At 43.6% G+C, this 16,348-nt stretch overlaps 2 protein-coding genes across 5 annotated transcripts; one reads left to right on the top strand and one right to left on the bottom strand.

The window, feature by feature from the left end:
* Window positions 1-2,737: 2,737 nt before the first annotated feature.
* Window positions 2,738-6,173, top strand: espnlb (espin like b). The gene is made up of 6 exons (XM_086205086.1): window positions 2,738-2,752; window positions 3,399-3,531; window positions 3,636-3,796; window positions 4,299-4,475; window positions 4,569-5,048; window positions 5,103-6,173. The coding sequence occupies exons 1-6, from the start codon at window positions 2,738-2,740 to the stop codon at window positions 6,171-6,173; spliced, it is 2,037 nt and encodes a 678-aa protein (XP_086061212.1).
* A 1,068-nt stretch (window positions 6,174-7,241) lies between these two features.
* Window positions 7,242-16,287, bottom strand: LOC147261569 (putative ATP-dependent RNA helicase DHX57). 4 transcript variants are annotated; one of them, XM_086203634.1, is made up of 25 exons: window positions 16,092-16,287; window positions 15,115-15,270; window positions 14,774-15,001; window positions 14,530-14,670; window positions 14,330-14,417; window positions 13,586-13,774; window positions 13,392-13,513; window positions 13,067-13,262; window positions 12,774-12,898; window positions 12,516-12,649; window positions 12,340-12,394; window positions 12,044-12,252; window positions 11,828-11,944; window positions 11,651-11,744; window positions 10,815-10,988; window positions 10,518-10,718; window positions 10,141-10,417; window positions 9,962-10,057; window positions 9,789-9,872; window positions 9,517-9,654; window positions 9,052-9,126; window positions 8,804-8,878; window positions 8,603-8,704; window positions 8,320-8,520; window positions 7,242-8,204 (listed from the first exon to the last, which is right to left on the bottom strand). In XM_086203634.1, exons 2-25 carry the CDS (start codon window positions 15,264-15,266, stop codon window positions 8,061-8,063), a joined length of 3,417 nt encoding a protein of 1,138 aa, XP_086059760.1. In that variant the 5' UTR covers window positions 15,267-15,270; window positions 16,092-16,287; the 3' UTR covers window positions 7,242-8,060. The 4 variants fall into 4 exon arrangements, 3 of the variants coding, with proteins under 3 accessions (XP_086059760.1, XP_086059758.1, XP_086059759.1); XM_086203632.1 differs by having other exon boundaries at window positions 13,586-14,417; XM_086203633.1 differs by lacking the exon at window positions 9,052-9,126 and having other exon boundaries at window positions 7,243-8,204; window positions 13,586-14,417.
* Window positions 16,288-16,348: the final 61 nt, after the last annotated feature.

Raw genomic sequence — 16,348 nt, 5'->3', positions numbered from 1 at the left:
TATACATTAAAAAAAGGTATTTTTCTTTTAATTTTTTTTGGAGGTGGGGGGTTTAATAAAAGAACAAAATATTTCTACTTCTCCTGTCCAGGGTGAACCCCGCCTCTCGCCCGTTGACGCTGGGATAGGCTCCAGCCCCCCCGCGACCCTTAATGTGTAGGAATAAGCGGAAGATGACGATGGATGGATTTCTACTTCTTGGATACTTTTTTGCAGTTTATTTACATTCCCCGAGGAGGCAACACTTGTATATTTGTCTCTCTATAAACAGAAACATGAGGCCGACTTTCACCAAAAGAACAACCCAGATCAGTTCAACAGAGCCGAAATGTCTTTGTGTTCTGTTCTTCGTTGGGTGTGGAGGGATGTGCTCTTCACTTCTTTTCCTGAATATCCTGAAACAAACTCCTCTTAATTTAAGAACAGTCCTACCGAAAAAAAACAACCCCTTCGCTGTATTGTAAAACAAATCCATTGTAATTCTGTTGCGTATTTTTTCATGTTGGCATGCAAAGCTGCCTATTTCCTTAAAAAAAAAACCAAAAAAACCCCAATGAAGTCAAAGCCTTTTGTCTTCATCTGAAAACACACTGTTTCCTAAATGACCTGCTGCGTACTGTCAACGATTGTCCCTCATACGAGGTCCAGTGCTCGTCCAAAGTCAACAGGTAAAACCACAACCAGTCAGTGTTTTTATTGATACAATGAATTTCCCACCAATAGCTGCACATCGCGTCTGTTGCGTAACCGTTTAGACTTCAGTGTACACATGCGGGCTTGTGTGAGGTGGTTGTGCTGCCCTCCATTATTGATTCAGACTGGGGTTACAGAAGACCGCTCAGCAGCGTGAGATGCCTGTCATGATGAACAATATGTTCAGTATAATAGGTCTGCTCTCCTCTATTCATCCCCGGGGAGCCACATTATTACCTTCAAGTTTGTTAAATCACAAATATATCAAACCTACTAAACCTCTTACTGCTTGTGAGGTGAGTGTGAACACACTAAAATACATATTTAATCGTGCGAGGTGTATACACACACACACACACACACACACACACACACACTGACACACACACACACACACACACTGACACACACACACACACAAAACAGCTTTCAGGATACTGTCTCCTACATACATCCATTCCACTGAGCTGCTGCTCTATACTTCCAGGTGCAGGTCACTCTATCCCCCCTCTTTAATTATGCACTGTAAGAAGGACCCCCATCTGAGGTTTGGGTCCAGGTGATGCTGCTCCTTGGTCTTCAGGTTTATTGGCTGCTTCACAGTCAAGACACAAACAACTGCTCATAGCTGCTGGACCGTATTGTGAGTATGACATGTATTTTGTTTTAGATGACAAGCAGATAACTGTCTGAGGGTGTTTTAGATTTGAGGAGCACATCTTGAATATTTCAATTATGAAAAAAAGCCAACTAGTATTTTCATTTTTTTTGGTCTAAAACTCCTTGTGAACAAATTTTCTCCTGTGTTTGATGGGTGATGCTGCTTCATGCATCACCATTAGGACGCTACAAACCTTGACTTTGGCTTCAGTACGTTAAGCGTCCAAACTTTTTTTCCATGGAGGGTGAAAACTGAAAGATATTGGTGAGCAGGGCAAACAGCCGATGCATATTGTGCTGGTGTGTGTACCAAAGCCTCACTTTTTTTTCTTACTTTTACTTGCGCCAAATTAATGTCAATTATTTAAAAAGAAGTTTTAGGATCAAATATTTTCAAAGACACATTTACTCTCTCAAAAACAGCATTTACTGATTTTTTTTTTGGTATTTAATTACTTTTTAAATTTTTTTTTTTTTAAATCCTGGCAACCCAAACTCATGGCCGTCTGTCCGTGAGGCCACTTTGGGCAGCGCTGGCCTGTAAATATGTTGCAAGCTATCGCGTCATGTGGGAGATGAAGCTTTAAGAGGATAAATGATCCGATCCATTGTTATTAATTTCATGTGATTCCCTGCACCAGCTGTGCTGTGACTTTTTGTGGGATGGTACATATTCTAGAGAAGGGCTGCACTTGGTTTTTCTTTTTATTGTCATTATTTTGGGAGAACGAGTTGATTTTCTCATTGTGTTGAAAAGAAGAAGAAGCTTGTTTTCTCGTGAATGAATTTTCTCATTACTTCGATATAAATTTTGTTATTTTGAAAATCAATACTTTGTGAATATAACAAGATAAATGAACTCTTATGAAAAAACAAGATTTGTTATTTCAAGATATTGTCTTGATTCACGAGTTATCTCAAGATAACTGCAGTTAAAAAAAAAAAAGGAATTAGTTCATCTTTTTCCTGTATCTTTTATATTTAGTTGGCCAAAACGGGATAACACGCGTGTAATATTTAGGCTATCAGATGTCACGGAGCTGGTGAAGGAATCCTGTGAATCAGTCCGGTTACCTGAAGCAAGATATCATGTCTCCCAAAACTCTTAACATGCTTTCTCCCGCTCTCCGTGTGGCAGACGCCATATTCACTAACCAGGTTCCAGTTTCACCGCCTCTCCAAGCTGTGGCCTGTGTTCTTTACGTTACACACGCATGTCATCAGGGGGGTCTTGGCCTCTTGGCTGCATGGTGATGATCTGCCTCATATTTCCACCCCTGGCAGGGTCTTTTTCTGCTCACAGATTGTTTTATTCCTGTTGTCATTTCCAGAAAAGAAAGAAGCTTCTGTCGCTTTGAGACATCAAGGAATGAGAGGAACCAGCATGGAGAACAGCAAGGTGACTGATCATCAGTTCAGTTCAGGCTCTGAAATAACAAACAGGAAAAAGGCGTTTGATTTGCTTTGTTCAGAAGGGATGAAAGACCATGTTGACCCTTCAAACACCAGAGGAATCAACAACATCACTAATTGCTGCATTGCGTCACAATTAGCTTTAATCATTAATGTCATGAGCTGCAGGTGTTCCTCTCCTGCTGGGACAATTCAAAATGTCAGAGTAGCTTGACAGATGCTAACTGATGTCCTGCAGTATTACGATATCCTGACAGACTGGCTGTCTCACAGCGAAAAAGAAATTGTTTAACAGAAGATCAAAATATTGATTTCCATCAAAAATCATGGCAAAGATGAAGAGAAATTATGGTTTGAATATGTTTTCTGTTTCTCCAAATTAAATTAACAATTAAGTTAACGAAACAAAGATAAAACAGGATTTTGCAGAAGTTCAAGAAATTGTCAAGGAACAAGTCAAACTAGATATTTTACTATCCTTTAGGCAGGAAATTAAAAGGGAAACCAAAACAAAGTCAAAGTGTAATAACGTTTGTCTTCCAAAATAATTTCTCTTTATGTCATGATGATGTGCATTCTGGGTGAACTGTCCCTGTAACCATGTGTCGCCACTTTGTGTGCTTTCCCAGCAGCCAGTGAAGGAAGTCCTGCCCCTACCTCGCCTCCCTGCCCCACTTCCTGTGACCTCCTCCACTGTGACCCTGACACCCACTTCCCAAAAACACAACACAGGTTCCATGCACCACATACAGGTGGCCTCCTCAGGTATACATACTACCAGAATATATATTAATCATAAATGCATAAACAAGCCACACAGCCTGATTATATATTACATTATGACCTTTGTTGACACGCTATACCAACAGTGGTGACATCATTAACCCATCTGAAGCCCCCAGAGAGGGATCTCACTTTGATGACCCACATGAAGTCCATCAAGTCACTGAGGCAGGCCGGCCTCACTGCCGTCTTCACTGGACAAACGGTCAGATGGCAGGCAGACAGTCTGCAAAAATATTGCCCCCTGGTTTTTGAAAATTGCAGAAGTTTCTAGTGTTGACTGCAAAAAATCCAACATAACAATGTGAGTCTTCTCATGTTTAAAACGTCAAGTGCACCGTGTCTATTTTTATACATGTAAATTATAATAATGTTTACTTTGCTGGGTTAAAAATGCGCTGGCAATTTTACCACAAACTTGGGGGAAGGTGCCGACTGAAGCCTGGAGTCTAAGGGACTCAACAATGACCTTGTTGTTGTTGTTAGCATGTTCTCAGCACAGAGATCCTGTGGAAGGACACATGTGGTTATTATTGCATATGCTAACCTAAATTAAAGTCTATAGATGTAACCGGAAGAGAATCTGGCAAAACCTTACCAGACGTAAAGCATAGCATGTGTTAGCTTCCAATAACTTCGGCATTATTCTTTGTTATTAGGGTTTTAGCATCTGTTAGCAGCCTCTGTTAGCTCTTTGTTCGCCTCTGACCAAGACAAATCATCGATATAACTTTGGCAACCTTTAGAAGCTTGAGAGTGAGGAGGTCTCTGAGGAGGTACCAATCGTTGACATGATCTTAGCGGACATTGACTCCCTGGTGCCCACTCATGATGAGGTTGGTCGCCCCATAGCCGAGTGGAAACGGCAGGTGATGGTACGGCAGCTGCAAGTCCGGCTGCAGGATGAAGAGGAGCAAAGGAGACAGGTATCAATACAGGTACAATGTTTTATGCTGATTTCAGTCCATGGAAGTTAAAGGACTCTCTCAGCATCTACAATATGCTGTTCCCTCTTACAGGACATAACTAATGGTTGTATGTCTGTGGATGGATGGAAGTACTCTGAAACCCACAATGCAGTCTTGGGACCCTTTGGTGAGCTTTTGACAGAAGACGACCTGGTATATCTACAGAAACAGATAGAAAATGTGTCGCTGCAGAGGCGCTACCAGGCCTATGAGATGGAGCTGACCAGGTTGACCAAGGAACTGAGAGCTATTTTACCTGATCCCATTGTGAACATTTCCCTTAACAAGGAGGTCCTGCAACAGATGGATATTGAAAGACATCTGACCCTGCCGGTCTGGTGCAGTCGTGTCTCTGAGATTGTCAAGAGTATGTCACTGTTGGTGGCTAACCTAGCACAAACCACAGAATATGGGGGGGAGAGGAGCATGGTAGAAGGCATGATGGAGGGAATGAAGGGGTTGCAAGGGGTAAGAGATAGTTTAGGGGTTGACCTGGGCCAGGAATTGGTGCGACAGGGCCAAGAGATAGTGGTAGCACATGGTGGGGCCTCTAGTGGATGTAGAATACCTCACATAGGAATGCAGTCGACTCTAAACCACCACTTGGAGAGCAACAGTTGCAGCAGAGCCCGAAGAGAGAGGGTGGAGAAGGAGATTCAGCAGTCTGGGGTGTCAGTCAGAAATCTCAGATCCAACTTTGAAGGTCAAATTGGTGGCATTTATCCCTTTGCTGGAGTGTTGAATGGAAGCAAGGGCTTGAATTGCCAGTTAGAGGTTGGAGCTTCAGGAACAAACAATACAAATGCCAACAAGAGGCTTAACTGTGAGAGGAGCCACAGTGATTCTTCTAAAAAGGTTTTACCTGTGATTGAGACCACCAGTTTAAGGAAAGAGCGTATAGTCGTGTTGTTCCTGAGCCACTGGAAGAGGTCTGCATATGCTATTTCAATGAGAGCTGCAAGGCAGAGACAGGGACAGGAAGTAGCCCCTGGCCAGCAGAGAATCACTTCCATGTTTCAGTTCTGCCAAAAACGAGGCTCTGTGGATAAGATGCTAAACTCTTGGAAGAATAAACTTGAACTCAAAGATGCCCAAACATCTTGTTGGTCTTCTAACACTTTGCAAAGTCCAACCTGTCAGGTAACCTACTCCCCAGAGCAATTCCTACCAGATGTGGATGGGGTTGCCATGACCCACGATAGTTTAACCCTTGAGCTGTTCATGCTGGGATACTTCCACATCTTAGAGCAAGAACTACCACCCGAAGAGAGGAAGATGAGGCACCTGCTCTGCTTTGAAGTCTTTGACCATGTTGGAAGTTTCCCTTGGGAGACGGTGCGGAACTTCCACAAGGCTGTTATCCAGGAAATCCGGTCTGGGAAACGACAGTGGAGTGATGGCTTTGAGGACATCAAAGATCGCTTCTTTGGTGTCTCGAGACCATGTCGCTGTCCAACATCACCGACATTGTTGCTGGATTCCAGATTAGTTCCTAAGGTTGTAGTTCAGACTGCCTCTCCAGATGAGAGCAGCAGTGACACAGACTTCTCTTGTTTCAACAATGAGGACATTTGTAAATACATCGATCGCAGCTTCGCTTTCTGGAAGGAGAAAGAGGCGGAATTGTTTGACTTTAACGCTAGTGTTCATGTTTGACATTTCTGCATAAAATGATGTATTCTGTTCGGCATCAGGAGCTAAATAAAATTTTGTTCAGATCGCAATATGATGTAGTCTTATTGTACTCACCACTCACAAAAATCATATCTGCCAACACCCCCTCCTCAAGGACGATAACGGAGGCCTATAGCTCCTCTAAACAGGAAGCGATGCTCGGGATTACACATCTAGAATACTGTAATCTGACAGCAGCACCACAGACATTGATGGGAGGACTTCACGGATTCTATGTCCACATCAAAATATTGTCGGGGAGTTATAATTAGCCTGTAAAACTGTTGTAGGTTGAGTTTTTGGTTAGAGAAGGAGGAGATTTACCAAGTTTGGGAAATAACTGGCATAATCTCAGTGTGGGTTAGTGACAATGAGTCTCATTTCTGAAATGGTTTTATGTGATTATTGGATTTTAAACCTCAGTTTAAATTTACAGACAGGAAGACCACAAATAGCCTCATAGCTATCCTCTTTGCTCCTGGCATCTATTGTGCAGCCTCTTGTTGACACTCTTCTCTATCAAGCTTTAGCAGTTTAATCTCTCCTGTTCTTAACGGTCTTGTACAAGACCCCCAAATGCACAGAGGTGCAGCAGAAATTATTTTTTCTATGATCACTACCATTATTTTGTATGGGAACTGGGTATCGTGCTCAGTGAAACTGCAAAAATGAATGAATAAACCGTTTAAAGGGCAAATGCGGTCCATATAGTTACTGCCTCAATATTCAGAATTCATGCTGACAACTGACTGTATAGTATTGATATTTGTTGTGTGACAAAGATTTTAATCATTAAAATTTGATTTTTTTTCAACTAGTAATAAATGTAGCTGAAGCATTATCATCAGTAGCATGCTGAAATCTGAACATGCCTCTCCTATGAAATATTTTAATCTCTGTCGACAAATATCCCCAGTGAAATGCAGCCAGGTAAACGAATTAACTGAAAAATACAACCTCTGAACTGAAGTTACCATCGATGCACATGACCAGCCTTTTCTAGATCTTAATGTAACACTCATGCATATTTGATATTGTTGCATCAGACTTTATTTCAGAGATGCTTTTAGTTTAAAACCAGTACTGCCTCTCAGATCCTCTGGTTCTTTTCTTTTGGCTGTTCCACAAGGAAGAACCAAAACATTTTATGCTTAAAGTTATTAAACTCCAAGACAGAAGAAGCTTCTGGAAGGTCTGAGGAGCTGAAAATGTTGATATTTATAATTGTAAATTTAAAAACCCATCTAAGAAATTACATTGTGAATATTTTCATGGAAAATATGATAAAATACACAATTCATTTTGTCTATAGCAGACAGGTTATGTGACTAAGAGGTTCCAAGTAAATCAATACCAGATATCATTACTTGACAGGAAAAACAGATAGACTTCCTCCTTTAAAATGTTCCTCATTATTTAAAAAAACAAACATTTTTGGATGTAAATTCATAGTTGCAGATCCTGATGTCCATTGGCTCATGAGCTGCTGCAGATTTTAGTCCAACTGGGGGGTATACACTGTATCATCTGCAAATAAAAAACCCTGCAGGCTCTTCAGCTTGGCTATTGTTTGACTCTGCATCTGGAAAGACTGAAGGGTTTTCCATCTTAGGTAGATGCCTTCTGTGGCAGTTCCAAAAGCACGCCTTAGTGGAGTCGGTAGAAGGATCCCAAACAGAGGACACTGCCCTCAAACGCACTGATATTAAAGGGCAGGCCTTGCTGACACCGGTTCAGGAGCTGAATCACAGGATGGTTTTATAACCTGTGATGGTTTTATGCTGCAGGAAAGATGCAGTGACAAAGGTCCGAGGGGCCTAATCACAGTCTCAGGTTTATGTACTGAAGAAATTTTAACAAGCAGCAGCACTACTGAGTGGAGATGAGTTGGACAACAGTGTTGAGGATGCGAGAGCCCCGGGGGCAGCTACTCAGGTCCATACTCGGCTTCCTAATCTTATCCTCCAGCAGATGATCCAGCTCAAAGCGCAAAGTCTGTATCAGCTGGGCAACCTGGATAAAACACACATTAATGGAGAAAAAAGTCAGGATTCCAAACTGTAACTAAAGGAAAGATTATTTAATACAAAGAAAATATTTTACTAGCTTTGTTAAGTGCTGTACTGACCTGATAAGAGGGAGCGGCAAAATTAATCCACCCGTCGTCTAGTGAGATGAAACGCTGCCCATGTTGCAGCTCCACATTCATCTTCCCACCTCCAAACAGCATCAGGGCGTAGGCAGACACTGGGCTGCAGTCCCTGATGAACACACGGCTCGTCTTCACCTTCTCATAGTAGATGAGGAAGGGGCTGCTGTCGTGGCACACCTGAAGCATAAAAGACAGGCTAAAATCTTGTGTCTGTTCAAAGGTGTTGCGCATTTAGCAACACTTGCTTTACTTATCTCACCCCAAAGTTGACTGATGAGGGGTGAAGATGAACATAGCCATCATTTTTGGTCAAGAAGCGGAAATCCTTGACCTTGGTGCTGAGTGGGTCAGGAGTTTGGACCTGGTATAATACATGAATGGGCATCAGAAATGAGACGGCTAAAGATTAGCATCTGCTTTTAGCTAGTGAGTCCAATAGTGACAGATAATGAATGCGCACCTGCACCACATTTGGATAATGTGAAGCACAGAGGATGGCTGATATCAGTGAGATGTTATCTGCGTTCACATTGGCCTGGAAAGGAACAGAAGTGGTTATCAAGATGTGAAATAAACCTGCGACATGTTCTATCACATCCTATTTGAAACACCAAGTGTTACTCATGAATCATCATCATTATGTTACATATGAATCATCATGTCCCTAAAAGAGGTAGGGACTCGGCACACACTTGAAATTTTACACACGTGACCTGAAACTTGACTTGGACTCATCCTTAAGACTTGAGACAGGACTTGAGTCTTGAGAAGTACGGACAGTCTCTGTTTGGAACGATATCAGTGGTCAGTCACTCATTAATGTGAGCGTTAGCAATAAGGTTAGGACATGCAAGCACACATTGGCTCAGCAGCATCAGATGCATGTTAGCTTGTGACTAGCTTCACGTTCACTTGATTAGACTGAAGTTCGTTCATTTTTTTGAGTGTTTTCCAGCGCTGGTGTTGCTGTGAGCACAATAATTTATCCTTGTTCCTGTGCAATCACCAGCTTAACCAAGAAAAATAAATATTTGGGGATTTATTAGCATAACTGCTAAATTTGGGGGGAATGAGACTTGTACTTGCAAGGAAAAGAGAAGCAGAAAAAGCAACACTGTATATCTGATGTGTTACCGTGAACTTCAAGTACTACAGCGCATGTCTGCAGGTTACCTCCATGCCAGTAGCCTCCAGAATGCCATCAGAACCTGCGAAGCACATCCGCTCAATATTCCTGGCCTTCAGTCCTCTTTTAATGAAGCCAATGTCAGACAGCAGCTCAGCAAACTGCCTTTTCAGACCAGCAATGCCCTGCATACCAAACCAGTATAACTTTATTCAAAATTTGAAAAACAAACAAACAAAAAACAACAAATGCACAAACTGAACTGCTGAAGTGTTTCATTTTGTGTGACAGTGAAATAAAAAATAACAGCAGCAACAACCTGTAAGCCTCGCAGAGATAGGAAGTTCTCCCTGCAGTAAAGGTAGGCTGCCCGGTTGCCATTCTTTGCCATGCAGCAATATTCCTGAAAGAGAGTTTAAACCAAAGAATTGATCATTTCATTTCCTGTAAGAGCGATGTTCACTTAATTACTCTCCAACAAAGTTGCACTACCTTGTAAGCCTGTAGCAAAGTAAGATGGTCACTGTTGGCCCGCGCAAAGCCAAGTTTCCTATCATTGGCTTCTTGCCGTTTATCCCATGGAGACACCTACACAGAAGACCGAGTACAAAGATTGAGAATTCTTAAAATCAGTGAGTCAGATATGTTCTCTTCACGGTGTCTGGCCTTACAAATGGTGATTTCAAGGCCAGACTGGCAGCGATAGTGAGAGCTGGATCCAGGCAGCCGAAGATTGCACCAAACAGCACCAGCTTTCCGATGCGCACATCGACGGGCAGGCTGGCTAGGTGGTAGCCCAGGGGGGTGAGCTTCTCATCTGCAGTTAGAGCTCCCAGGTCCTCCAGGTGCTGTGTGGCAGCATCCAAGCCTCCTGTAGCTGGGGGCTCAATGAGACGAGAGAAGACGGACGCAAGTGTCTGGTTGGAAAATACATCTAGGATCTTGACACTGAAAGAGAAAGAGAGAGTGAGGGTGACACCCAAACCAATTGCATTCCCCCCTCCCACCAGCATTTACAAATCTTGTGAGAGCAAAAAGATGGACGTACCGGAGGCAGAGCTGCTCCAGAGGCACTCTCTGGATCTCAGGCAGCTGTTGCTCAGCCAGCTGGTGCTTGAAGTGGTGGCTGGTGAAGAGGTGGAAGCAGACACCTGAGGCCACGCGACCCGCTCTCCCTTTCCTCTGCAGTGAACTGGCCCGAGAGACCCACGAGTCTTCTAGGCTCTCCATGCTTCTAGCAGCATCGTACCTGAACACACAACCCAGGAAGTTGGGAAGGGAGAGGCTTTAATGCTACAACCAAAATAAATAAACCCCCATTATTTAAATGTACATAAAATGCTACCTTTTCTCCTTCATCTTGCCACAATCGATGACATATACCACGTCGTCAATTGTTACAGAGGTCTCAGCGATGTTGGTGGAGATGATGATCTTTGTGACATCCTCTGGGGGACGGCTGAAGACAGCCTGCTGCTCCTCAGTGGTCAGTGTTGAGTGGAGTGGGTAAACCACATACCTGATTTAGAGGGACATCCATTAGTGGCATCTTCACTCACAACCATCGCATAAAAAAAAGTTTCATGACAACACCTATGCATATAAGACAGAAACCACAAATTATTCTACCAACATTTATCATCTTTTTTTATATTAAAGTACCATACTTGAAAGATAGACTGTTAGATGAACTGAGCATTCTGTAGTAAAAAGCTTAGTGTTTAACCTTAAAAAGGTATTTGGAGACTCACATTTCCACCAGAAAATAAAATAGAAATAGAGAATAGTATATCATGAGTTTTGCTGTGTTTTATACTCATGAGACAGGTGCCTCTTTAAATGTGTCCAGTCGACACTTGTGTTCAGATTACTGTCTTCGCCATTTCTACAGGCTATGATAAGCTTGAAGAGCTCATGTAATCATATGCACCCTCATGAAAACACACACCTCGTACGGAACCGGCGACATATTTTACACCAACTTGTAAGGGATGGGACATATTAGCATTTACACTCTGAACAAAGTGTTGACAATGTGTCCAAGATTACCACAACAAGTGGCCTGAGAGACTGGATCACAATGGTAGTTATTTACACTAGCATTTAGCCCTGTCCAAGACACATTCTAAAACGAAAGGTAAACAGAAATGAATAAAAACACAAATGGTGTTTGATATGGACCTGGTATTAGAGTTATTAAACAGCCTGCTGGACTGCAGCTGCTCATAGAGTGTCTTTATTTCAGCCAGACCTGGCATAAACACAAGCACAGCACCTGGAACACACACAAAATACACAACCACACATCAGATTCACATTTAAACTGGATTAAACCTCAGTGGGCGGGGCAACTCTTACCTGGTGGGTAGCTATGCTTTCCTTCTAAAATCCACTGCAACAGATGCTCCACCAGGTCCATGTTTATCTTATCCAGGTCCATAGCAGCAATAGTCTCAAGTACAGACCTCTTGGTGTCTGTATTGACGGTGAAACACAGCGGGAACATTATAAATCTGATAGGAAGCACCAGCCTATTCAATAAAGTCCAAGGAGGCACACTTGTTCGAAGGTCACCTTGGTATCGAACAGTGAGCTCCTCTAGGCTGAGCAGCTGATCAGGGATGGAGACTTCAACAAAGTCGTTGTTCCGGGAAGATGTGGAGTTCCACTCATCATCCCTCAAGTTGTCCACAGTGTCCCACAGCTGAGCTTCGCCTCCTTGGCTGTGTGTGGAGTTCCGTCTCCATGAGCGCATGTAAGGGCTGCCGTCCTGGCTCACATACCTGAGAACATCAAGGTGTGTGATACACAGTTAAATACCGTGTGTCCTTACACATTTTAAAAAGGCAAAAAGTTAGAAAGGTTCCTACCCCGTTTTATCGATCACGTCTTCAAGGAAAAACTCATCAACTGGAAATGTGTGTCCTGGAATGAGAGATATTGATTTTCCATGGGGGGGGGGGGGGGTTTACAGATGTGGAGGAACAGATTATAGCCATGTCATGTCGGGATGACTGACATTTCAACAGGGACTTGGAGGGATTACCCAGTATGTGGATTATCGGACAGTTGTCAAAATACTTGGAGAAGAGTTTGGTGTTCAGAGTCGCACTCATTAGAATAACCTTCAGGTCCGGCCTCTCAGTAATCAGGTCTTTGAGTACCAAAAGCAGGAAGTCACTGGAAAACAAACATAAACAGCAGATGAGAAAGACCTACGGTTGCATTATTACAGCAGCTGTGAATAAAAAGCACAAGAGTCTGACTGCCGACGTGTTGTTGAGTTGACATAGGTGAATCTCACCTCTCCTCCATGCGCTCGTGCACCTCGTCCACGATGACGTGTGTGATGCCTTTGAGATCTGCCTTGTTCTCCAGTCTTCTCAGCAACACGCCCGTGGTGCAGTACAGCAGTCTGGTGCTGCATGTCTGACGGAAAAGAGTCCAGAGACAAGTACATGTGCATAAACTGAGCCTAGTATATTAAGAAAATACTTTAAAATAAAAGCATCAGAGTAATTCCATTCATAATTCTGGAGAACAGCTTTCATATGTTATTTTTCAAATACATGCACAGTACAATACGGTTTACGTTACCCTGACACTCTCTAGGCGGATCTGGTAGCCAACTGAGTTGCCCAGACTCTCTGCACGCTCTTGTGCCACTCTCTGGGCCACGGAGACGGCAGAGATACGACGGGGTTGTGTACAGATGATGTTGGCCACACGGTCAGCTGGACCATTTAAAGAAGCATCCAGAATGTACTGGGGGATCTGGGTGGTCTTCCCACACCTGCAGGGAGCACAATCAGTAGATACAAAAAATCTACGCGATTGAGCAATTCTCATTTCCGTCCTTTTTTTCAGTCTTCTCCAAACCAATGTTTTGTTCTGTTGTAATCTTGCTGTCTGCGGGACTCACCCAGTAATCCCAGTGATGACCAGCACGTGAGACTGCTCTAACAGATCCAGGATGGTGTCCTTTTCATTCCAAGCCGGCAACCTCTTCCTAAGCTCCAGCATAGATCTGAAGTATGCGGATGACTGAGGAAGAAAAATGAGTTAGAAGAGATGGTCAAATGAAAAAGTTGTTTTTCCAGCCGTAACAGGCATTACCTGTTTTCTCTGGAACGCTTGGCACAGTTTGGCGTTCTCCTTGAGGACACTGTCCATCTTAAAACAGGGTTTGGTCATCGTGTCCTTCCTCGGGTTGCTGACAAAGGGAGGAGGAACCACCACAACCGGAGGTGACGTGCTGTATTTGTGATAACTGATAGCCAACAGTCCCTTCATGGTAGCTTGATCCTGACACAAGGTGATGAGAGTGTGAACAACAGGTACTCCATTGTGCGCTGCAACAAGCGCCGTTCCAAATAATTTCTCGGTCACGCTGAGTCTCCCCGCAGCTCCCACTGACTCATCATTAGTATTGAAGGCTACTAATGGTGCCTGAAAGGGGTAACGGTTTCTTTTTGGAAACCGAATTACAAGTTCATACTCAGGAGGACAAGAGCTACTGATCCAAGGCTGGCTGTGGACATTCAGGTCTGGGGAACTCCCCCAAGCCCTCCCTTTGGTAGGAAGTTGGTGTTCAAACTTGCATCTGCCCCCAAAGCGGCAGTGTTTGCCTTTCAGATAGAATCTGCAGACGCCCCGGGTATTAACAGCTCTGTACGAGAGGAACCACAGATCCAGCTTTACTGTCCAGACCCCACTAGCAATGTCCTGACTGAAGCGTATACCGTAAATGCGAGCTAGCATCATGGCTTCCTCCTGCCTCTGGCTCAAACACTCAGTCATAGTCACTACTTCCATGCTGCCATTGGAAACAGAATTCTGTCCGTAGCGCTCGGTGAAAACCTGGAGGAGAAGTTGCTCCAACGCTGCTTCAAATTCTCCCCCACCAGACTTCAGAGCCCTCTTGCTGCGCTCCCTATCAAACCCGTACCTATGAGGAGCAAATACACAGGTTACAAAAAAGCACTGCAGTAAAAGTATTGGCTTCAAATCAAAGGCAGGATTGATCAAATTTGCAGTAAAAAGAGATATCAGCACATCACCTGCAGAGTTTGTCGAGAATAAATGGAGATATCACAGGTTCCTCAGGGTCAGATTCTGAAATCTCAGCAGGCTCGTCATTTGTGGCCCGAAACTGGCCTTCATTCCCTACTTTTTCCACCGAATAATCCGAACCAAACTCACTGAGGCACACACAAAATATGAGTTTATGTTAAAACAAAAGCACTCAAAACAGTCTCTTAACAACTGAGCCGATTTCAAGCACGTTTAGTACGATGTCCTCACTCAATGTTGAGGGTCTGCAGGTCCTGCTGCAGCTTTGTCAGTTCTTCTTGGTTCTCCCGAGACATCCAGAACCTCTGCGGGGGTCTGATATTGATCTCCTGTTTCTCTGGGTATTGTTTGGTACTGAGTGGGCACTCAGCCTCTCTGCTGTGGCTGTCTTCATCAAACCCTTCCCATCCCTGTGACCCATCTCTATCCCAGCCTGTACCACCTTGTCCTTGGCCAGGACTGAAAACACAGCCAGGTTAAAAAAAATAAAATAAAAAGACAAGCGAGTTAGTCATAGAAGAGCAATAACAGATGAACAAACACGCTGTGATCATCTGGAGGATCTGTGCAACCTGATAAATTGAGGCAGTCCCGCATCAAGGCAGAAACAACGGTCATCACCCAGACAGCTGATTCCTATCCTTCTCCTGCCACCAACTCCACCTCCTCTTGGCTTGTATATTGTGATTGCTGCTCTGCTGGTCTTATCATTTCCGCTCATCATCTCTCTGTGGATTTAGACAGATTACAGATTATAACATTAAAAAAAAGCCCTTGCAGTCCTTTTCTGTATCTTGCTAGCATGGCTAGCTAACAGTTAGTTAGTTAGCAAACTCTCGAGATGTCCAGCTGTTGCCAGAGCAAAAGTTGTCTTCTCTGCTGACCAGTGATGATTCCCCAGTGAGGCTCATGTACAAGTCTGTGCAAATCCCCCCAAAATCTGAAGTCTGAGAAGCCAATGAAGAAGCCTCCTTGTGACTGTTGATTTTAATTAGTGCAAGCATGAAGCATGAAGCATATCTTTGCCCCAATTACAATCAGTCTGGAGCGAATATCTCAGAAGGAATGAGTTTTACTGTCTTTTGGGAGTGGCTGTTCTCCAATAACCTATGAGCTTAGAGGAGAGCCAGCCTGAGTTTGGGACAACAAAGGAGTCAATATGAGCCTCTTCAATGCTCCAAGCATAAAGTTAGAGAAGACTTTCTGACCACTGGGGCTCAGGGCATCACTCAGAACGTGATGGGAGTGTACAGTTAGTGTTCTGACAACCTATTGCTTTCACTCATAGCTTGCTAACTTACCTGTAGCATGCTAACAGTAGCCCCCCCCCCCCGCACCTGGAGGTTTTTTTGTTTTGTTTTTTTTAATCTTCAATTACTGATTGCTTGAGGAAGGAGAAGGTGGGTGGCGGGAACACCAAATACAAAAAGGGAAATTCATTTTCAAAAGAACTGGAAGCAAATATCTGGGCGAGCACAAATGGAGGGAGAAACTTTGCAACCACTAAGAAGCTCATGGAGGGATCAGGAACCAAACAAAGCCTTCTTACCTTGTGTGACGAAGAGGAAGTCGCAGGTATCCTAGGCACTGTTGTGTGGAGAGGAAAGAAGGAAGGAGGAATTATTAAATTTTAAAAAGGTGTGAAACTGTACGCTTTCGGTATGACTGGCTCTTGTCAAGGCCTAGATAGAATAATGCGGTTTGTTTTTGAAAACTGCCGGTTGAGTAGTTACTTCCTGTAGTGCCGTCACGTGACGCGATACGTCACGTAACGGCACGGGGTTACGCGAATAATGTGACTCAACG

Source organism: Aulostomus chinensis, chromosome 5 (assembly GCF_037954235.1).
Source record: "Aulostomus chinensis isolate RoL2024-O1b breed Wild chromosome 5, RoL_Achi_v1.0, whole genome shotgun sequence".
In the NCBI taxonomy this organism is placed as follows: Eukaryota; Metazoa; Chordata; class Actinopteri; order Syngnathiformes; family Aulostomidae; genus Aulostomus; species Aulostomus chinensis.
This window is presented reverse-complemented; position numbering and strand designations above follow the sequence as displayed.